The sequence below is a fragment of a genome, unplaced genomic scaffold (genome assembly GCF_019419815.1).
Source record: "Pyrus x bretschneideri cultivar Hongxiangsu unplaced genomic scaffold, Pyrus_bretschneideri_v1 Contig6, whole genome shotgun sequence".
Classification (NCBI taxonomy): Eukaryota; Viridiplantae; Streptophyta; class Magnoliopsida; order Rosales; family Rosaceae; genus Pyrus; species Pyrus x bretschneideri.
This window is the reverse complement of record NW_025999798.1, coordinates 387,784-412,119: the sequence shown is the minus strand read 5'-3', so window position 1 is coordinate 412,119 and position 24,336 is coordinate 387,784. Positions and strand designations below refer to the sequence as shown.

Genomic DNA, 24,336 nt, shown 5'->3' with positions numbered 1-24,336 from the left:
TTAAAACTAAGGTTGTTTAGTCAATTTATTGTAGCAAATACATAGACAGTTCGTAATGTTTTTACCAATACCGTTCATTTGTTTTTAAACAGTTTGATAATTAAATGATTTTAATTTTAATTAATTTTTTGCAAATGTGATCTTAAACAACTTTAATTTTAATTAAATTTTTGCAAATGTGATCTTTATAGGATGATTTATAATATGAACGGTTCTTATTATAAACACGAAGTTCTATAAATTGACATCAAACAATTTTAAGAAATTTTAAGTAGAAGTTCATATTCATATTTAAGTAACCAAGTATTCTTCTATTATAAATTCTATTTCTGGTACTTTACTCGATCATTCATCACTGCACGTGGAGATACTAATTAAACGCAAATTAATAACATGAAAGATAAACCCGAATATTGACAATGAACCACAATCTTAATAATTTCGTTTACAAATCATACACACATAACATTGCGCTGCTAATTAAGAGGTAGGTTAAATCTCTTAATCAAATCATGTAGGCAGTTCCACATGTGTTTCACTGTTTTGGTCGAGCAAGTGACCACTGAATAAGTTGTTGCAGTTATATATACTGATTAGTTGACATCTCCATAATCTGAACTCGTTAACCAGGTACACCGTACGGCGTCACCATCGACCATCCCCTCATCGGCAATAAGAAAATATTTAACGTAAAGAAATATCACATGCACACTTTGAAAGTTGATATTACCACATAAATGGTCAATATATGCATACTCATGAATATTGGGAGAACTTTATATAATTGAAGTGGACTATACTTATTATGTCTCAGTTTTAGGATGTGTTAATAAAATAACTTAAGTCTATGCATTATAATTTAAGTATAATAATAATGTCACATAATCGTATTTTAAAAACATTAAAAAAATTATCCAAGAAATGATACTTTATAGAGTAATGCTATTTATATTATATTTTTGTACCACATCTTCATATCACCTTAGGTGACATTTGATGTGGACAACAACATCATTTGAATTAATCAGATTTTTAAATTTAGTTCATTACTTAATAAACTAATAATTAAAAAAAACTAGTTAATTAAATAATGATTGTGGTATACGAGAAGTCTTTCTCCTTCCTTTTCTTGGGTTTTGCAAATCTTTCAAATGATGTGACTGTCCATATAAGATGTCACCTAAGGTGGTATAGAAATATGGTATAAAAACATGATATGAATAACATTACTCTACTTTAAATGCTATTATAGTATGATGCGTATCGGTCTTTAGAATCACATAAGATTATATTAACTTGTTATAATTAATATTTGACGAGTTCAAATGGCAAAACATTTGTATTTTATATGGTGACAAGAGGGAGTAGTGAAGATTAATTGTACTTAATTTATAAGCAATAACGTTACTTCCCATCTTGCTTAGTTGCATGTTCTGTCCTGCGGTTCGTCGTAATTTCCATGAAGATGTGGTTTATGTGAAGGAATATACAAGCACTGGCGGAGGCGCATGAGGATTAGAGTAGTCCTAGGCCTATCCTAACTTGAAAAAACAAGATTAGTATTATACCTATATCTATTGCTTTGCAAACCTTCTCAACACTTCAAACAAAAATCCAATCATTTATCTATCTTTTCATCCAAATCTCATCCCAAAATTATGTATAATATTTCGAATGGTCATTATCACAAACCAATGACATTAAATTAAAACCCATTATTCACTTTTAATTAAAAAAAATTGTCTTTCACTCATGCACTGGCAGAGCTATTCCCCCTATTCTTCTTGAATTTCACATATTTAGCCATTCCAAATCCCAAATGTATTGAATAAAGAACAATAAGGTTTGTGACGCTCTATTATTCTCTATAAAATATTTGTTTCTATTCTATCCTACCTCTTCCTTGAGTTTTAGGGTTTGCAAAATTTTTAGCAATTTTCTCTATTGAGTTTAATAATACTTCAAGTAGTATAGATGACATCATACAAAGGTTTCAAAATATGAAATTCGTCGAGAATAATTATAAGTACTATAAATAGATAAAATTATCTATGCATATGTTAATTTTGACTACTTAATTATTTGGATATATGTTATGATGTTTAGCATTAGTTAGTTTACAATCACTATTGATTTAGTTTTCTTCTATATCTATACTTGTGTGAGGTCCCTCCTCATAAGAAATTTTGGCTCCGCCATTGTATACAATCCCATGATTGATATATTAAACAACTTTCAGATCATTTTTGTGTAGGAAATAATTAACGTTGTGGCCATCCATGGGTTTGACTACGTGCACTTGGCGTCGGTGGCACCCACAATCCAAAATCCAGAATTTTCTTCCGGCAAGTCGATCGTAAAGTTCTCGGTTTTTGACTCTGTTTTTTCAACTTTCTCCTTCTGTCAATCAACCGTAATATTCCACTCGCCATTGCCTGGCCCATCCTTCCGTATGAACGCGTTTTCTTCAAATTTAGATTCCATTAGGGTTAGGGTGGGTGGGCATACTAGTACATAAATTGGTGAACCAGATCGAACTGGACAAATAATAAAAAAAAAACTTTTTAGCCAAAGTGATCATTGAGATTTGCGTAATCTCATCACTTTGGTTCTTAAGATTTGAAATTAGTAGGTTTCTGAATTTATCCACTATCAATCATTTTAGTCATTCTCTGAAAAATCTTTATTAAATAAAGATAAAATGACAAAAATACCTTCAATTTTTTGTTAAATCATTTCGGCTCATTGTTTATTAAATTGAGGGTATTTTTGTCATTTTGATTCTTATTTTAGAAAAATTTTCACGGAATGACCAACATGATTGATGGTGGACAAACACAGGGACCACTTATAATGATTTCCAATCTCAATAACCAAAGTGAGGATTTATGTAAATCTCAGGAACCATTTTGGCTAAAAAGCCTAAAAAAAATGAAATTGGGTATAACAAAAAAATGTATGTTGAGTTGACTTTGAAAACCAAACATATTGACTCGATTTTTTCTTTTTGTTTTCTTTTATAAAAGTCCGCTCGGATTGAATTGTTTGTCTGCATATTTATTTACTTAGAATGAGAGAGATCATGAACCAAGAAAAGTAAAATAAGGATAAAGAATGAGATAAACTAACCATACAATTAATATGATTTCTAATTTTCATGTATCTAGGTTATGGATTTTTAGTCAGAATCGTGCACTTTTGTATTTCGTGTGTAATGTCTCAATAATCATAGTATGGTAAAAGTAAAAATTCTAAAAATCGAAATAATTCTAATTTTCGTTACAGGTAAATGAAAATGCCATTGTAGTTGTTACATTTAAGCATCGAATTTTAGTTGGACTTCAATTTCGTGGAAGGCCCACAAGCAGTGTTTTGGGGCTTGGCAAAAAATAAAAAGCCCAAAGTCCAAGCATTTTTTTCATAACAACGCCGAACACAACGACGTCGAATGGTCGAGGCCCAGTATATTGCAAAAAAGCCCATTTTTTCATTAAAATTTTCAAATGAAAATGATTTGAAATAATTTGAGATCTAACGATAATGACAAAATAAATGATAAAGTAAATAGTATCAGAATTGACTTTTTAATGTAAAAATATAATTTTTCGTTAAAATAAACATTATCGGAAACTTTTCCTTCCAAATTTTCAAACCAACCCAAAACGCCCCTTATTCCGTTGCGTTATCCACTCTCTCCACTTCCCTCTTCCTCTCTGTGCTAGTAGCAAGAGCAAGAGTTACAGAGAGAGAAAATGGCAGTCGCCGGAGGTCTGCAACTCTCAGCTCCTTCTCATGGCTGCCAAGGCCAAGTCTTACTAAGTTCAATGAAGTCAACTCTCTTCGTCGGGTCCCCAGTCAGCTTCTCCCTCTCCACCTCTGGTCTGGTTTCTCTTGTTTTCCTCTGTGAATGTTCCTCGTAATCATTTGGTTTAGCTACGTTGTTTTATATGTTCTATGTGTTCAGGAAAAGAATCGTTTTGTCGGAAGAACCTCGTTGTGTTTGCTCGGAGACTTTCGGGGTTGGAGGAGGCCATGAGAATTAAAAGGTACGCACCGCTCCTGCTTGTTCCAACCAAGTCTTACAATTCCCTCAAACCTCGGATTTCAAACAAATTGGAATATTGTAGCTTGCAATTAGTGATAATTTTGATAATTTGAGTTAATGAGAAATGTGACAACCATTTGACATGTATTTGGTGAAAAAGAATATATAAATGAAAATTCAATTCAGTTTATTCCGTTAAGATGACAATTGGATAATGTGTAGAGAGCGTGAGACTCGGCAGCTTGCGCCAAAGATTGGAAGAAGGCCGCCATTGAGGCGTGGAAGGGTGTCGCCACAACTTCCCGTTCCTGATCACATTCCAAGGCCTCCTTATGTTGGTTCATCTACATTGCCAGAAATTGCCGGTGAACATCAATTTCCTGGTTCTGAAGGCATTGCTGATATGCGAGCTGCGTGCGAGCTTGCTGCTCGCGTCTTAGAATCTGCAGGAAAGTTGGTTAGGGTAAGCTTCTCAGCTTCTACTAGTTGCTGCCAAATTGTGTTTGTCTACAAGGTTTGTGCATGTATGTTCGGTGGTGCCAAACTCTCACTTGCAAAATATGTTTGAGAGATTGAGACTTCCACAGATTTTCAGTTCAATTGACTTCCAAAGTTAGTGAGTCCAACTCGATGTCAAATTCTAGAACCTTGCAGGTCTATGTTTTAAATTTTGGGTTTAAGCACAGTTTTTACTCGTATTAGGTACCAATTTTCCGCTATCTGAATTTAGGTTTGCAGTTTCATTTTTTTTTTTTTTTTGGATATTTGAAGTCTCAGCTTTTTGTTTCTTATAAAAAATAGTAAATGTACTTTTATTCTTCAATGTCTTATCTTACTCCTTTGATACAAGTTATGTTTGTTGCCATTAGCGTTTTAATTATATGTATAGGGGTTTTTTGATTTTCTGTTAACATCTTTTTACATCCTTCCAGCCGTCAGTAACAACTAATGAAATTGACATAGCAGTGCACCAGATGATTATTGATGCTGGTGCCTATCCCTCACCACTTGGCTATGGAGGATTTCCGAAGAGTGTATGCACATCTGTTAACGAGTGCATGTGCCACGGAATTCCTGATTCTCGACAGTTACAGGTTTCAAAGACTACATTGCACATTGCTCCTTGCATACATATGTAATGTATTCATGTCATATCTCACTAATGGTAATCTTTTTTGCAGAGTGGAGACATTATCAACATAGATGTGACGGTCTACCTAAATGTACGCTCCTGATTTTATGACTTTCATCATTTTAGCTCATTTGTATCCTTTCTCTAATCAAATCGGCTCCCAGAAAATGTTTTATGTCATTCACTTAATTTTGATTTTAAGGTAGATTCCTGATTATTTATCTATCGAGTTCTGCATTTACAAACACTAGTTATCTGCCAGCTATCTGTAGTTTAATGTGTGAATTCATTAAAATGGTTGGTATCGAAGCTTCATTTCCTTTATTCGATGACGAATGGTATGATGCAAACAGTGGGGTATTTTCGTTCATTGAGTTCATGTACAATTTCCTATTATTCACTAATGACCGGTCTGATTCAGTATATTTCGTGCTGTCTCCTTTGACAGGGATATCATGGAGACACATCAAAGACCTTTCTTTGTGGGGATGTCAGTGAATCAATCCAACGACTAGTGAAGGTAAACTTTTTCTGCTTGATAGTGTTGCATCTTGTCGTTATTCAGAAGCATGGTTTTATCATTCACGTCCATCCGAGTTTCCTATCTGTTTAGGAATATACTACATATCTATTCCGTATTAAGCTTTGATTTTGTTACAGACGTCCAATTTATGCATTACCAATCTATCTTGGTGGCAGGTAACCGAAGAGTGCTTGGAAAAAGGCATAGCAGTTTGCAAGGACGGTGCTAGCTTCAAGAAAATTGGAAAGAGAATTAGGTTTGCTTCGCCTCCTTGTGATATATTGGATTAAAACTTATTCTGGACATCTTTTAAATGATTAATTGTCAATCCTCGACCGGAAAGAATTGCATATTTTACACCATTGAACAAAAATGCACAATTCCTTCTCTTGTTCTTAAGTTTTTATTTGGTTCGTTTTCAGTGAACATGCTGAAAAATACGGTTATGGCGTAGTAGAGCGCTTTGTTGGGCACGGTGTAGGGGCTGCATTTCATTCTGAACCATTAATACTACATCACCGTAAGCCACTACTCGATATTAAACCTTCGTTACTATCTTTACCTCCGAGACATGAAGTGCTTATAGTCGTCATGTATTTTTTGACAGGTAATGACCAGTCTGGTTCAATGGTTGAAGGTCAAACATTTACCATTGGTGAGTGCACTACTTTCCATGCTCAGAAATCAATATACCTGCAACTTTATCTTCTTCAAGTTTATAAATTTAACGGTAAAACATGCATAAATTTTACTCAAGCGACGCGGCATAAACTCAAGTTCCACAGTTTGAGCATGCGACAGTAGAATTCTGACCTATGATCCTTATCACACAAAATGTTATTTCTCTTTTGGTGCAGAACCCATCCTTACAATGGGAAGCATCGAGTGTAAAACGTGGCCGGACAATTGGACGACGCTGACCGCGGATGGTAGCCCGGCTGCGCAGTTTGAACATACCATTCTGATTACGAGAACCGGTGCTGAAATTTTGACAACATGTTGACCTGGTACTACTCCTTTTCTTCCCTAAATTACCGACCATGTTTGTCGTGCACAAGCATTCGCTTACCGTCCAAGTCTCCACGGCGGTGTAGCTTTCAGCACGTGTTTTTAGGACGAATGAATTTTCCCCAGCCGAGGTCGGGCAGCCAGTCACCTTCGAGAGTCTCATGTTTGACCAGGCGAAAGTGCAAAAGTATGCAACTGCTTATGGAACCTCAAAATGCCTGTAAATAATTATTTAGCATTGAGAATTTTCAATTGTAAATAATTGTTTCTCCCTAACCAAGAAAAACCCTGGTCAATTGTTGTTAGATAAGTTTGAATTTTGAAACTTATAAGGAAGATTTGATTATGCCATGCTTGATTTAAAATCATCAACCTTAAGTGTAATATATTGATATTATGTATATGTACTTTAGTAAGAGCAACTGGTATTGCTAGTAATTCTTTTGTTATTGCCAAACCAATTGGATAATTACTCGTTGGATCAAAATAGTTTTTTACTTACTCTTTTCCTTAAACCTTACTTTATACTTACTGATCCTGATATGAATCTAGATCATTAGCAATATCATAATTTCTTGTAAAAAGAGAGTAAATTAATAGTAGTGTAGATATATCATAAAATGGATTTCTTCCGTATTGGGATTGGGGGATTGGGCAGTGCAGTGATAATGTTGACCACCACCATTTTAGGGCAGTGAGCAAATGTACAGCCTTAAAAGTTAGGTTTTGCGGTGGCTTAAAATGGAGGTGGGATAATAGGAGACAGATTGTCTACCCTTCTGATATGATGTCCTCTTATTTTATGCGGTCATAATTAAGTCACGTCCATATTTTATATTGATTTTTTTTATAAAGATAATAAGACAAAAAACAAAAGGAACATAAAATGTTGACGTGGCTTAACCGTGACCGTACAATAAAAGGACATGGGGAGGGCACCATATCAGGAGGGCAGACAATCTGCCTCTGAGATAATAAGTCACGATCATATGATATGATAAGTTAAGGCTTCGATTCTGTCAAATGCAACAAATAAAAGTTAGAGATCTACCTTAAGAAGACTAACATAAAAAAAAAGTACCCATTCGTGTGTATCATGTGAGAACCGTGACATGACATGAAAGTATTTTTTTTTTTTTTGGAAAAGACATGAAAGTTTTTAACCAAAAGTTCTCTTCAAGTTGTGAGCATATGTTAATGTGTTCAGGTTAAAAACAGACTAGGGTTTTGGACTCCGTCCAGAAAGAAGTCATAGGTTTAAGCTTGAGCAAACAAAATCTTGGTTGGATTGCCACAAAATATGTTTCTCCGACCAAATAATGCACCCGCCGACACCATGCACCGTCGTCCACTTGTCACACAAAATAGAAGCCCACGTGTTCAATACCTTATATAAACTTAGAATCCGGAATTCTAGCATATTCGTTCATCGTACATCGTACGATCATAAATTATTTTAAATATTTTTATTTAAAAATTAAATACAAAAAATATCTGATAAAAATTAACTGTATAATATATGATAAAAAGACATAATTTACGAATTTTCAAAATCACTCCCAAAAAGAATCCGAAGAGCATCTATCGATGAACTATTCAAACAAAGCTATCATACTATAAAAGTCCCCCACCATCTCACTATTTATTTTCCAACACCTCACCAATATTCTAATTTGTCCTCGTCACTGCCAGTACTTTCCCACTTACTTTCCGATCCAGCTCCTCTTCCAGAGACCGAGACTGCATCTCCTCTGCCATCCATGGCGTCTGCAGGCTCTCTTGAAGCGATCTCATCCCTCCATTTCTCCAACTCGATCAGGTCTCCTCCCTCATCTTCTCAAGCTCAAAGACTGTTGGGCTTCAATCTCTCTCGCTCCTTCCCAACCCTTAAATCCGCATCAACCAAGCAATCCCTCTCAACCCCCAGAAACTTCACCACCTCAGCTTTCTTCGGCAAGAAGAAGGAACCAGCTGACTCTGATTCTTCACGACCCAGTAAGCACCTTTTCCAGCTACCATTTTCTGATCATGGTTTTTTTATTTAATTTGTGATGTCTTTATGTATAATTGCTTTCGATCAATTCTTAACTTAGTCACCGTCTGAGACTGCTTCTCGAACGGCTAAAAACGTTGTCTAATAATCATAAACGTTGTGTACTAGCTTGATTGGAATTTTGGAAGTGCTAATTGTGCTTTTGACTTAATTTGGCAGTAAAACTCAAAAGTGCTTTTGACTTGTAGAACTATTTCCAAGTTCTTTTCTAATTAGTACTTGGATTTTTGACAAAAAAAAAAAATTCAGCCGTTGTATGATAAAAGCGCTTCCAGCAAAAGTGATTATTAACATAAGTGCTTCTTGAACGAGTTGTAGAAAAGCTTAATTTTAGAAGTGAGCAACTGATCGGTTACGTTTGAAATTTTCCAGCAAAAGTTCAAGAACTGAATGTGTACGAGATCAACGAGAGGGACAGAGGCAGCCCAGCATACCTAAGACTGAGCAAGAAAGAAGTCAACTCCCTCGGCGATCTTGTCCCCTTCAGCAACAAGATCTACTCCGGCGACCTGGAAAAACGTCTTGGAATCACAGCAGGCCTGTGCGTTTTGATCCAAAACTTTCCCGAGAAGAAAGGAGACAGGTACGAGGCAATCTACAGCTTCTACTTCGGAGACTACGGCCACATTTCAGTTCAGGGAGCTTATCTGACGTACGAGGACACGTACATGGCCGTGACCGGTGGATCTGGGATCTTCGAGGGAGTGTACGGACAAGTCAAGGTGAAGCAGATTGTGTTTCCCATCAAGCTGTTTTACACGTTTTATTTGAAGGGCATTAAGGATTTGCCGGTTGAGCTTACCGGGAAGCCGGTCGCTCCGTCTCCCAGTGTCGAGCCGTCTGCGGCCGCTAAGGCCACTGAGCCCAGTGCCACCGTCAAAAACTTTACCAACTGATCAACCACGGTGGTTGTGGAATTCGCCACAAAAAGGAAGCAGAGGACAGTTAGTGGCGGTGGACTTTCTGCTGCAATCTCACGTTGTCCTTACCAACCTCGTTTTTCACCTTGTCTTGTTTTTTCACTCTTTATTTACCTTTTTTCCCCTATCGATAGTGTTTATGTTTTGTAATCCTATATTAGTTTAAGAGAAGTTCCCGGTACTGTTCTTTAATTTTCAGACACTTTAACGAAAAGCATTTCTGAGTATGTATTCAACTAATAACTTTCAGACACTTTTTTTTTCTATTGCACATGTTTATCTATGTTCTTTAATTATCTTTTGATTTATTAAACTCAACTGTAAAAAAAATAAGCCGGTGTTCGTGAGAATATTTTTCATTTACAATTCAAGCGGAATATTTTACATTTTTTTCTAGATTCACAAAAAAAGTAACAGAACGATGGCTCATTTGAAAGTACTTTTAAAATAACTAAAAACGTTTTTAGAGAAAATATTTTTGGGTTTGAAGATCACTTACATTTTTACTAAATATTGGTTCCAAAAATATTTTTACATGAAATGCTTTCAGTTATTCTAAAAACAGTTCCACTGAAAATCATGAAGGGATTGAGGAGCCAAGAGGCTGCTTGTTGAACAAATTGGTCATCCACATGGTGTAAAATATATCTTTTCTCACCATCCCTATAATGTATGAGACAAATGTATGCATTTTGATTAGGGTCGTATTCTATAGTTACGATTCTACCATATATGTCTTTTTCATTCCGTTGAAAATCTATTTTGCGGTATAAACGCTTATGACCTTCCGCTCTATGAAAGTGGGCCAAGTAAGGCTAAGGACCGGATACTGGGTTGGGTTTAATTGGCAATGTCACTTAGACCCAAGAATTGCAGACATATGCATATGGGTCGGTCCATCCATTGGAAAACTAATACTGCATTGATTCAATTGGGCTGCCCTAGTGGTCCTGCAGCTTCTTCTTGCCTTTTATACCCATCTAAACGGTCAACAACTATAAAAGGAGGCTAATTTAACTGTTGGTTTCTGTAGTTGACTTCAAATTCTCCTGTTGTCCTTATGTTTCCAGTTGTGTCATTTTTAACTTTTTAGTTCACTAAACGTTACAATTCAAGAAGAAATCACACTTTTGAGTGTTCATTCGCTTGATGGAATAAACGGTTTGGGGACACCATCTAGTGAAAAAAGTTAGAGTTCTACTATAAAACTAGTTGACAATATAGAAAATAACCGAACTTACTTAAGCTCATCAAAGGTCTATCCTCCCATCGATATGGGATTCATTCTCAACGTCTAGTTACTAGGGCATCGAATCTACACGTCGATCTTATCTTGTAAATTATTGGTCTTTTGAGTAAATTCGACCAGTGACTTGCACTGTGTCTGTACAAATCACATGGATCTTGTACGTTTGGGTTTTATGTCCAGTGAACTTGGCAGACATGTAATTCAAGTATCCAACTAACAAAATCAATGAAATTAGCCTGAATTAGATCTTATTGCTCAGCATCCGGACGATCCTCTGCCTCTTCTTATTTATGTTTGCATGCGCATCTAATTACATCTGATATATCACAAGCTAGCAAGCCCTCAGGTCCTCAGGCTGTTATATACATGTATGATGTATCAACCATCACTTTTTGTACTTGGCCATATGAGAGTCCCCATTATTTTTTCCAAAGTAGTCAACCAAACCAGTCTTTTTTTGCTTGCCCAGAAAATCTTTTTGACCCAGAATCTGCTGTTTATTGCATAAAACAACTGAAACCAGCTGGGAAAGCTTCCTCTCTTTTCTCTTTCAATTTTACTTTTAACTTTCAGAAAATATACACGATTATTTTAAATTATATACGTATGTGTGTATGTATATAATATAACAATCTAGCTATATATAACCACCAGAAAATTGCATAAACTGCTGTACAAGTCGTTCGAGTCTTTTAGCTAATGGCAGTATTATGAATTTGATGGAAGGCCTCGTTTTCCAAGGTCGATGTTTGCAGACATAAAAACGTTTAAGAAGAACTAAATATTGCATGCAAGCAATATTAAAAGCAACGCGCTATCATTCACACAAGCTGCACACGGACATAAATTAATTAATTAGCAGATTAGAAGCCGACTAAATTAACAATCTCGTCATGCACATGCGTGCTTTGGAGTTGTATGGCAGCTGCTGCACACATATATGACATATAAAAGCTAAAAAGGAAAGAAAAAAAAGCCAAGAAAGGATGAGCTGGGAAAAAGACGAAGGAAAAAAGGGTCATAAATACATAACTGGGAGACGGAGGTAAAAGGGCCCATTTATGCATGCAGAAAATTGATAGATAGGGTTAAAGGGCAAAGCTCACAGCCACAGAAGTCTGAAAACGTTTAGTAGTACCTGTTTGTAGTTGTTCTGAAAAGGAAAAAGGAAAACCCTTGAGTGAAACCCCAAATACAGTAATTTTTCAGTGGTCCCAGAAACTTTCCCCTCACTCAGAATATAAAATATATGGACGGACTCATTGGTCGTTCGATCCAAGTGTTAGTATATTTTTTTAGTATTTTGTTTTCGCTAGCTAATAGCTATCTCTCCAAATGTAAATGATATGAACAGTGCAATCTGTGACTCCACTGCACATTTATCTGCCCTCTTCTCTGTGTTCTGTAGTCACTGAATTTACTTGACCACTTTCCCTCCCTCCCTCTCTCTCTCTCTCTCTCTCTCTCTCTCTCTCTCTCTCTCTCTCTCTCAACATGTATTCATTTAACAAAAGATAAAAATATATTATGTATCAGAAAAGGTACGTACTTTAATTGAAGGATTGAACTGCCACTTCCAACATTAAATGCATACAACCTTGGCTTTTCATTGTCTTGTTTGTTGTCTTCATCTTCTCACTCCCGCACTCTCTCACAATCAAGAAAAAGACATAAATGAAACATAAGAGACAGTCACAGTCCCATCACTCACTACTAACCAAAACCCTAATTACTTATTATACCTAGCTAGCTAGCTAATCCATAAAGTTAAACTTCAAGTAACTGTGTATTAACTAATTAATAACCAAATCATCTTCATTGTTATCGTCATCCTCGTCATCCATGTGATCTTCTTCCTCAGGCTCAGTACACAGCTCCACAGCATAAGGTGCATGTCCATCACCAAACCCACGAACGTGGTCTTTGAGCGATCTCTTGTGCTTGAAATCCGACCCACAAATGCAAAACCAGAGCTTCCCGCAGTTCTTCTCGTGAGTCCTCCAATCGCCTCTCACTGCAAACGGCTTCCCACACTTGCGGCACCCAAACGGCTTCGTCCCATGCTTTCTCTTGTAATGTGTCTGCAGTGTCCGGAAGTCCTTAAGTGGCCTTGACCTTGGGTGTTCTATGTTGTTCTTGCACCCCTCTGCGCAGCAATAGCATGGAAGTCTCAGCACTGAGGATGCTGGCTTTGTCCCTCTTAAGGATTCTGGTCCCTTCCTGTACTGTGATCCATGCCCCCACATATGCATCTACATACAAATAATTAGAGGGTAAACACAAACTAAACAAAATACATAGATTAGGGTAAAAGATGTTCGATTGATGATTCCACTCTTTTTTTGTGATTTTGAATGCAAGATGACAATTTGGGAGCAGAAATAAACGGCAATAAACAAATTGTAACACAAGTGTTGCATAAAATTAAAAATCTGTAATTGGGCAGTATAACTATGATTCCACTTATAATTTGTGATTTTGGAGTGGAAAAAATTGAAAAAGAGAGGAGAAATAAACAAACTGTAATGCAAGTTTTGTAAAACTGTGTTCCTAGAACGGTAAAAATCATGAGGAATGTTTTCTGTAGAGAAACCAATTGCTAAAATTAGATAACAGCCATTATTAGTAATTACTTAATAGTAGTGGTATTGATTTGTGTGTTAATAATTATGCTGATGATGAGGACTACCTGCATGTTGTTGTATCTGTTGAATGTTTTGCTGCAGACAGGGCAAGAGAACTGGGTGGGGCCTACGAGGATTTGTGCAGGGGAGGGAATCCAGTACTGCCCTTCCACAGGACCGCCAATGTGGCTGTGGTTAGGGTTGCTGATGAACGATGAGCTTGGCCTACCGCCTCCACTAGTCGGTGGCTCAATGTTAAGAGCTACAGTGATAGTGCCGTCCTCAGTATCAGGATTAGGGTTTGGATAATCATGATAAAAAGTTTGGTGGTGATCAGGCTGAGTTGAGGAAGCAGACTGGTGGTGGTAGATGAGGTGGTACTGTTTGGGGACATGATTATCCTGTCCAGGAGGGCCAAGAGAGAGAAAAATGGAGCCCTCATCTTGAAAATCTTCATCTATAGTAGTACTAGTGAAGGGAGTTTGCATGGTGGTGGTGATTTGGTTTATTTGTTTATATGAGAGAGAGAGAGAGAGAGAGAGAGAGAGAGAGAGAGAGAGAGAGAGAGAGAGAGAGGAGTGAGATTTTGGGCTGTTGGTGGAGAAGGTAAGTGGGGACTAGAGAGAAAGGCAGAAAGGCAATAAATAAAGAAATGAATGTTTATTATGTTATATATTGGGGGGTACTTGGTTCTTTTGTGTTGTGGGATCCATGGATTTCACTATATTTCAGGCGCAGGATCTTTACCAATTTCAAATTTATCAGTGAGCGGCCTGTTGTTAGTGACATTGGAAGGTAAAGTTGGAGTGAAAGAGGATAAAATTTTCTGTATATCTAAAACACTTGTCACGTGATGTATTTTTTTATGTATAAGTGGTCAACATGTCGAGATGTCTATTTTTAACGTTTTACAATTTGATTTGAATTATAACACTACGCAAAGATGGTACATGCATACTGGAAAATAAATCGAGAGAGTGAGAGGGGAGGGGTCTGCAAGTTGAACGTGGACTGGATTGGATTGGAAAGGAGAAGGAAGCAAACAATATGAGATGAGATGTTTGGGTTTTGGCGTGTTTGGGAATGGAGGAGACAAAAACCGGAGGAGAGTAGTGGCAGTGGCAAAGAATTCAAAATGCATTGAGGATAGCGTTCTTAAAATTATTACCAACACAAAAACACCACCACTCCTTACTTTTTCTTCCTCGCTTTTCTCCAAAACCCTAATTAATGCTGGATTCCCGAGTCCTTGGCTTAGCCCTCTCTAATATTTTCTGCCCCTCTCTCTCTCTCTCTCTCTCTCTCTCTCTCTCTCTCTCTATATATATATATATTTATTTTAGAATAGTGTAAAAAAGATTAAATTTGGAGATAAAATTTAGAAACTAAATGATGTGTTACCAATAAAAATAAACATTTTTATCAACCTTTAAGTAATAAACCAAACATCAACTTTCATATTTTTTTTATTTTCAAAATATAATCTTTGTAACCTGTTATTTTATTCATCTTCTGCCCCTATATACTCTCTCTCTTTATCTCTTCCAAAAGTAGAGAGGGATACAGAGAGTTAAAAAGATGAATCTATGGACATGCACGCATATATTGGCATACAGTATGTGGAGGCCATGGAGAACTGTAGACTGGCAGGCGTGAGTTTATCTCCCCAATTTTTGTTATTAAAAGACATGGTGATAGTGATAGTGAATCAGTGATGGTGCCAAATAATACGAATATTATTAATTTTGGTGGAAACTGGAAAGGGACATTGCCATTTTAATTTTCAAATTTTACTTTTTGCTTTTGAAGTGTATATATATGAAATAAAATTTGAAAAAATGAAATGCACAAGAACTGGCATGGGTGGTACTGTTTTTCTATAAGGGCAAGCCACCTGCACTGTAAGTAAAGAGAGCTCACTTTACACCCTACCCAGCTGCTTAAAAGTAACATTTCATTCAACTATTAATACTACTGCTTATGTTCTATAGTTTTTCAATTAGAATCTCAGACAAAATCCATGCACAAGTGCCATCGTGGTACATATATGTGCAAAATCTCAATGTTCAACAGAAAGTGAAGATATATGAGACAATTCTTTTGTCTTGGCACCTCCAAACTCAATGTGTCAACAGTTTGTTTCTCATTCCAACATGCATGCTAGCTAGCTAATTTTAAAAAGCTATGTTCACTTTTGACAACACCCCATTAATTTTCCTACAAATTATTTAAGGTGAATTTGATAAACATTTCGCTTTTAATTTTTAGTGTTTTATTTTTGTATTGTAATTTTTTTTAAAAAAGAAAACAAAGAGTGTGGGAAGAATGAGGAATAAAATGGTGTACATTGGAATAAGGATGGAGGATGGATGGTGGAAAAAACTGTGTATAAAATGATATGAAGATTAAAAATCAAAAACCCAAAATCAAGTTTATGTAATTTTCACTTCCAACGTTTTTTTTTTTTTTTTCCATATATAGTTTCCACATTTTTTCCTCTTCTTTCCCACAATCTCTCCCGTTATCCTTTCCCATTACTCTATTTCACATTTACTTATCTTTTATTTGTAGAGCAAAATAAAAATTAAAAACAAAATAATTATGGGCTGACCTTATACGTTGCTGTACCACATATGTATCTGTTTTCTAGATGAACAATGAACGGCCAACCTAAACGATTGGTGCAGCAGCAGTGACATAGTTTGACTGGATACCGCCCAAAACAGGAAATGTAGATGGATTGTAATTCAAACCATCCCATCAATCTTCAGACATGATAGAAATTGATACAAAGGAAAAAGATAAAACAAGAGAAATGCTTAGGAGAGACTTTCAAATATACGACTCTCTACTACAATACTGCACTCATATTTTTGACATAATATCTTTATTATAAAATTACTTTATGTTTTTAATATAATATTTTATAATGTTGATATGATAATTAACGTTAAATTGTAAGTTGACAGAGTCCATTGTCGTGCTTCTTCCTGAAGCGCTCCATCAATCCCATTCACATAACCCCACGGCAATGGACTACCAAAAAAGGACTGGTAAAAACAGTATAGGTTTCCCAATAGATCCACTTTTAAGTTTCTTATCAGGTTTAAGAAATCCACTAGCACTGGATCGGTGGATCCATGATCATGAGATGACTAATCAATTGACAAAACTAGTGTGCTCGAAAACATGCACGCATGCATGGCTAGCAGCTGATAGAGAGAGAATGGTAGTTTGCTAAGCGTAGGAGTCTAGCTAAATAAATTTTATAAATAAAGATCACTATTATTATATGCATGGTGCTGCTTTTGAACATGAACTTTGTTTTAGTGATTAATTGATGGCTCATCAGATACTTCTCTGAGACAAAGGTCAAGTGCCTGCATGTGGGTTCGATTCGAATTACAGACAGTTGCTGTACCACTTTTAATCTTTGCCGTTTTGCCTTATGATTTAACAAGATTAGTACAAAATGGATTTTGACTAACTATTAAGTCTATAATATGCTATTGCAAATACACTCTTATAGATACCCGTTTTATATACAGAAGGAACTGTAGTTTTAAACCCATTACTTCATGGGTACAATTACGCTCTTAACCACTTAAGTTGTATATCTCTTATAATTTCTTAAATACCTTAGCAGCAGTGAGTTTAGAAAGATACTTATATTAATTATATATATGGTTGAAATAGAGCATAAGGCAAAACAACATTTGTCTCCAAACAGTCATGAATGATCTATCCTAGATCGAGAGAGATTGTCTCATGCAAACAAGTTTTATTTTTAGTGGCATCATTATTCAATAATTACTGCCATCAAAAGCTGGCACAATCCATCCAATAAAAAAATGCCACTCAGCAAACTAATTACATAAGAGAATCTCTCCTAACGCATAGTGCAACTAATCAAAACATAGAGTGAATAATTAAAATTCGTGTAGTATTAAATGTTGTGTATATATATTGGATGGGGTGTATGTATATAATGAATGCTAACAAGACTCTCAAAAGTGGGACTCTCTATTTACTCTCGGTCACCTCATGTTTTTGGCACAATGTTTTATATTATTGGCACAAAAATTGATGTTAACATAAGGTATTAAGGAAGTTCATAGAGAGTCTCACTTTAAAAGAGACTCCTTATCATATGTATATATAATAGTGGATGCAGTCCCTAGGATTGTTGTTGAATGACATCTGCTAATTAAGGAGTTAAAAAGACAAAGCTGTTGGTCACGCATGTCACTGCATTGCAAAATTTGTGTATGTGAGACTAGGAACGCAGGAAAGACAAAGTAAAAATTTCCAAAACCTTCGTCTTGTCTAAAAAGGAAGCTGGGGAAAGCCAACAGTGCCCATCTCATCAGACTTCATAGCCGCCCCCATTGATTTGTCACGGTCCGCAGCTGAGCGATGAGCTCCCACCCTCCCCCTTTTCTCTCCCTCCCTGTAATATTAACTACTGTTCAAGTCCCAGTCCCAGTCCCATTCCCAGCTCACCCTTTCACACGTTAAGATTTGATTTTTGACTCCACCCCACACAGGGATCTCTATGTGCTTCCGCCTGTGTAATTACTGTTTATGTTTAAATTTGAAATTTCTGATCAGTAAAAACTTATTTTGTGGAGAGTGAAAACAAATAAAAAGAAACCTTGTGTGTGTGTTTTTAATACAAGCAATATAGGAGGTAGGAATCGAACATGAAAACTCACTATAATGATGAGTGCACTTAATGAATTGAGCTACAAGTCATTTGTAAGTTCATACCAAACTTAATTTAATGTTTATAACTTGATAATAAAATTTTCATTACTAAGGTCATTTCCAATGCTAAGACCTAAATTCTGGATTTATATCAAAAGACAAATGTGACCTTGATCTCAAACTTAAATTTGAGTCAATGTTTATAAATTTGGAGTTGTTATTAACATTCTAAAAAAAATCGTATGCAGCCACATAGTACTATGGTCTAGTGGTTGAACCACATTATTGATAATCCATTGTGAGGCTTAGTCCACCCTCTCCTCTTAGTGTAGATAATATCTTTTATTTAAAAAAAAAAAATCGTATCCAATCATCAAAGTATAATTAATCTCTTATGTGTTCTTAAAGAAAAAAGGCCTAATAACATTTCACATATAAGTCTGAATATTAATTCTTGTGCATTGGGGCAAAGAATATAATAGGTCATAACTCACACTACTTTGGGAGAGATTTTTTAGTTTGTCTGGAACACGGATCATACGCCATGTCATTATACAAATGGAGAGACGCTTAAAAATAAATTTTTCTCAACTTGTATAATAATATATGGCGTACCACACATTTGAAAAATCTTTCCTACTTTGGGATCTCAAATATGAGAATTTGAACAAAAGGGTTCATGAACGCTGGAGCATCAACAAATGGATGTGTTAGTATATGGGCCCTGGATAGGGTTTTATTTCTAATAAAAGCACCCAACACCAAGTGTTATGTTGGGGCTGATGAGATTCTTTTGTATTTGGGCAGGCCCGTTTTGGGGGTTCCATTTATAAACTTGTGGCATACAATAAAAGCTTAGCCCATTGTTCTTCAACATCAACACTGACGGAAAGAAAAAGTTTGGTTACTTTTGTACTTGCTGATTTGGTTAGATTTAAATGAAAACTAATTAAAAAAACTTGAAAACTTTGAGTTTTTAACTATAAAGACAAAATAAATGGTAAAATGAATAGTGCCAGGATTGACTTTTTAATGTAAAAATGTGGTTTTTCGTTAAAGTGAATAGTACCATGAACTTTTCGTTAAAGTTTTCCAGATTTAATGCCCCACAGGATCAAAATCATTCACGTTGGTCACATGGCTTGGCAACTTTAAGCACTTTTGAGGCTACAACCAAACAACTTTTTTTTTTTTCAAGCAAGAAAATTTCCATTACATTTAAAACTAGTACAAGGATTGAAAAGAACCAGGTAAACAGCAACGGGTAAACTAAAAAGCTCAAACAAAATAAGAGATGCAACCTAAGATACAACGAGAGGCCCACACAAGCTTAGATCCGAAGTCTACAAAACAAACAACAAAAACCTAATCTCCAACAGCATAAACCAGACCAATGTTGTCGTCATATCTTTGGAGGAAGCCAAACTCCGAATCGAGAAAGTAGACATCAGATCCAAGTCTCCTTCACAAACCCCTACAATATATACAAACAAAGTATCTTATAGGTAGAAAGTGAGACTAAGGGGTATGTAAAATACCTAACACTTAGCCTCAACGAGGATCTAACATGTAGGTTGAGGGAGGGGAAGTAAGGGAGGGAAGTGGATTCAATATCCAATTTCTGATCAGAGTTTACCAATTCGAGCACTTGTGGGGTGGGGATGTAATACCACAGCTAAAGATGAGTGATGAAGGAAAATTAAAAGACATAAAGAAATAAAGCAGGCGAAAAACGCTTGATAAGGGCATGAAGCCTAAATTTGAGACAAGCTCATGGGATAGTTGAGACCCGGCTCAAAGAAAGCTAAGATAAAACTCGGGGGAGAACCAAGAATTTTGAAAAAAAAAGAAAGAAGATTGGAAAGGAGGAAGGAAGAGAACGTAAGATGCAGGGAGGGAAAGGGGGCGGAGGAGATGAGATGGAAGGAAAGAGGGCAAGGGCAAAGGAGAAAGGAAGGAATGAGGAGGAAAATGAGGAGTAGCGAGTTGCCGCTTACCCCAAGCAAGAGCAAGGGGTGGCGGTTGAAACTTGAAACTGGGGTAGTGTTTCTTCTAGATCTGGGTTTTGAAGCCCACTAAGAGAGAAAAAGTCTTGTGTGTTTATGTGACTCATTCCATTATTACCAAACTGAATAGAATCAATTTATTAATTAAGTGTAAAATGAATATTTTAGAGTAATTATTTTAATATTTAATAATTTTATGGCATGTTTACTTTTATATATATATATATATATATATTGAGTATTGAATTATTCTAATTCTTGAATTCATGTGTTCACTAAAAAATGGGTATTCGAGTTCCTAATATCTCATGTGTTCACTAGAAAACGAAATTTTCCAGAAAAATTTGTAACCCAATGCCTGAAAAATTAAGAATTCATATTGCGTTCCCATTACTTCTTTCCCTTCTTTAAATTCGAATTCCCTTGTGTTTTAAGTAAGGATATCATTAGTTGGAAACAATTTAAGAATCAAAGTTTAGCCAAAAACAAAAAAGTACTTACTCAGCTGTTAATGTTGGGACTAGAGAGCCATATCAATTGGGCTTAAGCGAATTTTTAACCAAAATTTCACATTTGCCACTATTTTAATAGAAAAATTGACGAACTTAACAAAATGAACCAGTAATGCAACATAAGTCATAGATTTTTGAGAACCACGGTACAATTATTTTCACAACGAAGTTTAGTGGGCCTATTTGTGAGGATCCATTTTATTCCGAACCCAAGCAAATACCAAGCCGTCCGTAGAATCTGAACGCACAGCTCCATGGAATCGCCGCCCATCCAGAATCCCGGGATGCATATTCTCGATCCGTCTGAGAATATGAGCGTGTCAGAATCTTATTGGTCAGCGACCGACGGAAGAGCGTGGATGTAGTAATGATGAAACCTAGCGTGAATAGACGGCAGTGTGGATGGGGACGGAAAGCAGTTGGCCCTCAGAGGACGTGAAAGGCCACAGCCACTGACGCCTAATCACACGCGTCGTGGGAACGCCTGTGAAGCACGCTCTCGGCACCAAAAAAAGAAAATTAGGTGCCAAGGGCGGTGACATCAGCGCCAGCCCATAGGATAGGCATAGAAAATCGAATCAAATGCGAATACCACCGAATATTCAACCTCCGACAGATTCGTTGTACGCGACGGCACGACCTCGACATCTCTCTCTCTCTCTCTCTCTCTCTCTAAATTCCCTTAAAAATTCAATCTTTTTTTTCCTTTTTTTGGGTTTCTAAGTCTAATTTGTGGATTATTCCGTTTTCTGATTCTGCTCAGATCCCATATGCGTCTCTGAGAAGAAGCTCTCATTTGCCCCAATTCTCCTTGTTCGTTTCTATCTATGCTCTGGACACCCGCAACCGCACACCCACCTGCTCCCTTATAATCTCACCCATCCTACATTCTCAACCCCCATTTCTGAGTCCACGGAAAGGACCAGATAAAGACAGAGGATCTGAAGAACCCAGAAACCCAAAAGATAAAAGCAAAAGCAAAAGCTTTTCAGCTATGGAGTCCACAGAGGAAATGCAGGCTTCTTCAAAGTTAGGTTTCCGTGAGTATGTCAAGGCTTTGGAGGAGGAGATGCATAAGATTCAAGTTTTTAAGAGAGAGCTCCCTCTCTGCTACGAGCTTGTCACCCATGGTACTGCAGACTACACAGACCCTTTTCAAATTTTAGCTTAATTTTTGTGTTCTAGGTCGGAAAGTTCGTTTCTTTTGCTTGAATTTTTGTGGGTTTGTTCTGGTTTTTATTTTCCGATTTGGGTTTTTCTGGGTATTTTTGCAGCTATTGAGAGGTGTAAGCAGCAGGTTTCAGATACAACCGCAGATTATATGCATGGACAATCTGAGTGTTCTCAGCAGACTTCGAGTGAGGGGCATGTTTTTGAGGAATTTATTCCATTAAAAAGGACTTCATCTTCTGATAGTGAGGACGATGAAGTGCACGAGTCTCAGGAGGCTAAGGACAATGAGAAGGATGATAAGATTGCAGGAGGTGATAAGAAAAAATCAGACTGGCTTAGATCTGTACAGCTTTGGAATACAACCCCAGATGCACCACTCAAGGAGGTACAAAAAAGACTTTTACCTTTATCAACTTTGGTGAATTTTGTGACTGCCCTTTTGTTTGGTTGCCGAGAAAATTTGAGGTGAAAGAGTAGGAAAGTAATGATTTTTGGGGTGTTGGGTCATTGCAGGAATTGCCTAGGAAGGCGTTAGTTATGGAGGTAAATAGAAATGGGGGTGCTTTTCAGCCTTTCCAAAAGGAGAAAAGCATTGGGAAGACTAATGGACCGGTGGCTAAACAACCTTCCTCGGCTGCGGCGACTAGTTCCACCACGGACACCGTGAGCGGAAGCAGTGGTGAGAACAACAAGAAAGAAGAGAAAGATGGACAGGGTCAGAGGAAACAAAGGCGGAACTGGTCGCCGGAGTTGCACCGCCGGTTCTTAAATGCTCTTCAACAGCTTGGTGGTTCACATGGTATGGAATTGAGATTAATTTAATTGGATATGTTATTTAATATGATTGGATGCATGTTGGATTGGATTGTATTGGATGTGTGTTTGATGTGGTTTTTTCTTGCAGCTGCTACACCCAAACAAATTAGAGAGTTAATGAAGGTTGATGGACTTACTAATGATGAAGTCAAAAGCCATTTGCAGGTTTGTATATGTGATTATCTATCTGTTTTAATTCATCACTAAAGGTGCCTCTCTATGTGCAAGCAAGAGTCGATGTCCTTTAAAACATAGGCACATAAGAAGCATGCATTGTCTTGTCCGATCAACAATAAATTGTGAATTTTCATTTAGCTGATTCTGCAGAGCATAATTTCGATCGTCTTTCGTTGTTTGCAGAAATATCGTTTGCACACTAGAAGGCCGACTCCAACAATGCGCAGCAACAACAACGCCGCACACGCACCGCAATTTGTGGTTGTGGGAGGCATTTGGGTGCCACCCCAGGACTACGCAGCAGTGGCAGCAACCACTGCTTCCGGGGAGGCAGCCAATAATGGAATATATGCACCTGTGGCTTCAACTCCTGCTGTCACACAGGTCTCACCACCAGTCCAAAGACTGCGGCTAAAGCAACCGGAACCCTCTCATTCAGACGAAAGGGTCAGCCACAGCGAAGGCCGCGGTCACTCCAATTCGACCGCTACGTCATCCTCCACTCACACCCATATATCCCCTGCGTTTTAAATTTGTGAGAATGGTGTAAAATTTTTGTAACCAGCATTGTAGAAAGTCGTTTCTGATTTACCACCACACCCATCATTCTGACCTTTGTTTCTTACCCTGTTTTGTTGTTCCCTCCTGTTGTTTACGAAGTATGAAGATGTAGAGGTGTTGGATACGAGGGACAGTGACAGTAGAAGTTTTGAATTTGAATAAGTTATATACAGAATTTGGAAGCAAGACCAAAAATAATGTTAATGTAATATTGTTTGTTATATCCTACAGATGTTTTTCAGCTGACGTTGAATACGAAAGTGTAATGAATATGTACGAGTTTGGAGGTGATTTTATGTTCGAATTATCTAGATGTGAGGACAATATATATTGTAAAAATAGTTATCTTGACATGATTTAAAAATCTTTCGCATCATATGTTTAAAGTCGGTTGTTAAAGGCAAATTCAATTTATTGATTTTTAACAATTGATATCAGAGTTAGGTTTCATCACGTAATAATAACGCATTTTGCGAACTTAACGTGTCGTTTACGTGATAATTACTTCATTTGTGAGTTACTTTTACTAGTGGCTAATTTTCCACATCTGAATTTGTCCAACTGGCTAAGGTTTGGTGAAAGGTATATATGACTTGGGGAGGGAGTTACAGCTTTATTGAAAAATGAAAAAGAGGAAGTGGAATAGTATTCTTCTTTGCGTCAAAGTCTACCAAAAAAATATAAAAATGGCAATGCAGGAATCTTGACCCACGAGAAATCTTCCTACCCAAGAAAGTAAGGAAAATCACAGATGTTGCAGATCTACTCAAATCTCTTCTGTTCGGCCATTGTTGCCCACAAATTAATCATAGAAAATGTGGTTGCGTGGA

The 24,336-nt window shown here is 36.8% G+C and overlaps 4 protein-coding genes across 5 annotated transcripts; 3 read left to right on the top strand and 1 right to left on the bottom strand.

Moving 5' to 3' along the window:
* Nucleotides 1–3,646: 3,646 nt before the first annotated feature.
* On the top strand, nucleotides 3,647–7,146 carry LOC103929187 (methionine aminopeptidase 1B, chloroplastic). 2 transcript variants are annotated; one of them, XM_009338344.2, is made up of 11 exons: nucleotides 3,647–3,879; nucleotides 3,965–4,046; nucleotides 4,268–4,508; nucleotides 4,978–5,139; nucleotides 5,227–5,268; nucleotides 5,626–5,697; nucleotides 5,877–5,956; nucleotides 6,123–6,220; nucleotides 6,308–6,355; nucleotides 6,558–6,707; nucleotides 6,795–7,146. In XM_009338344.2, exons 1-10 carry the CDS (start codon nucleotides 3,753–3,755, stop codon nucleotides 6,701–6,703), a joined length of 1,098 nt encoding a protein of 365 aa, XP_009336619.2. In that variant the 5' UTR covers nucleotides 3,647–3,752; the 3' UTR covers nucleotides 6,704–6,707; nucleotides 6,795–7,146. The 2 variants fall into 2 exon arrangements, with proteins under 2 accessions (XP_009336619.2, XP_009336618.2); XM_009338343.3 differs by having other exon boundaries at nucleotides 6,558–7,146.
* Nucleotides 7,147–8,349: 1,203 nt separating this feature from the next.
* Nucleotides 8,350–9,934, top strand: LOC103929185 (allene oxide cyclase, chloroplastic). The gene is made up of 2 exons (XM_009338339.3): nucleotides 8,350–8,703; nucleotides 9,134–9,934. Exons 1-2 carry the CDS (start codon nucleotides 8,469–8,471, stop codon nucleotides 9,655–9,657), a joined length of 759 nt encoding a protein of 252 aa, XP_009336614.1. The 5' UTR covers nucleotides 8,350–8,468; the 3' UTR covers nucleotides 9,658–9,934.
* Nucleotides 9,935–12,458: 2,524 nt separating this feature from the next.
* LOC103929186 (zinc finger protein WIP6) lies at nucleotides 12,459–14,237 on the bottom strand. The gene is made up of 2 exons (XM_009338340.3): nucleotides 13,620–14,237; nucleotides 12,459–13,182 (listed from the first exon to the last, which is right to left on the bottom strand). Exons 1-2 carry the CDS (start codon nucleotides 14,040–14,042, stop codon nucleotides 12,724–12,726), a joined length of 882 nt encoding a protein of 293 aa, XP_009336615.1. The 5' UTR covers nucleotides 14,043–14,237; the 3' UTR covers nucleotides 12,459–12,723.
* Nucleotides 14,238–21,505: 7,268 nt separating this feature from the next.
* LOC103929184 (transcription factor HHO3) lies at nucleotides 21,506–23,752 on the top strand. Its single transcript, XM_009338338.3, has 5 exons — nucleotides 21,506–21,909; nucleotides 22,054–22,337; nucleotides 22,466–22,751; nucleotides 22,857–22,933; nucleotides 23,129–23,752. The coding sequence occupies exons 1-5, from the start codon at nucleotides 21,774–21,776 to the stop codon at nucleotides 23,474–23,476; spliced, it is 1,131 nt and encodes a 376-aa protein (XP_009336613.1). The 5' UTR covers nucleotides 21,506–21,773; the 3' UTR covers nucleotides 23,477–23,752.
* Nucleotides 23,753–24,336: the final 584 nt, after the last annotated feature.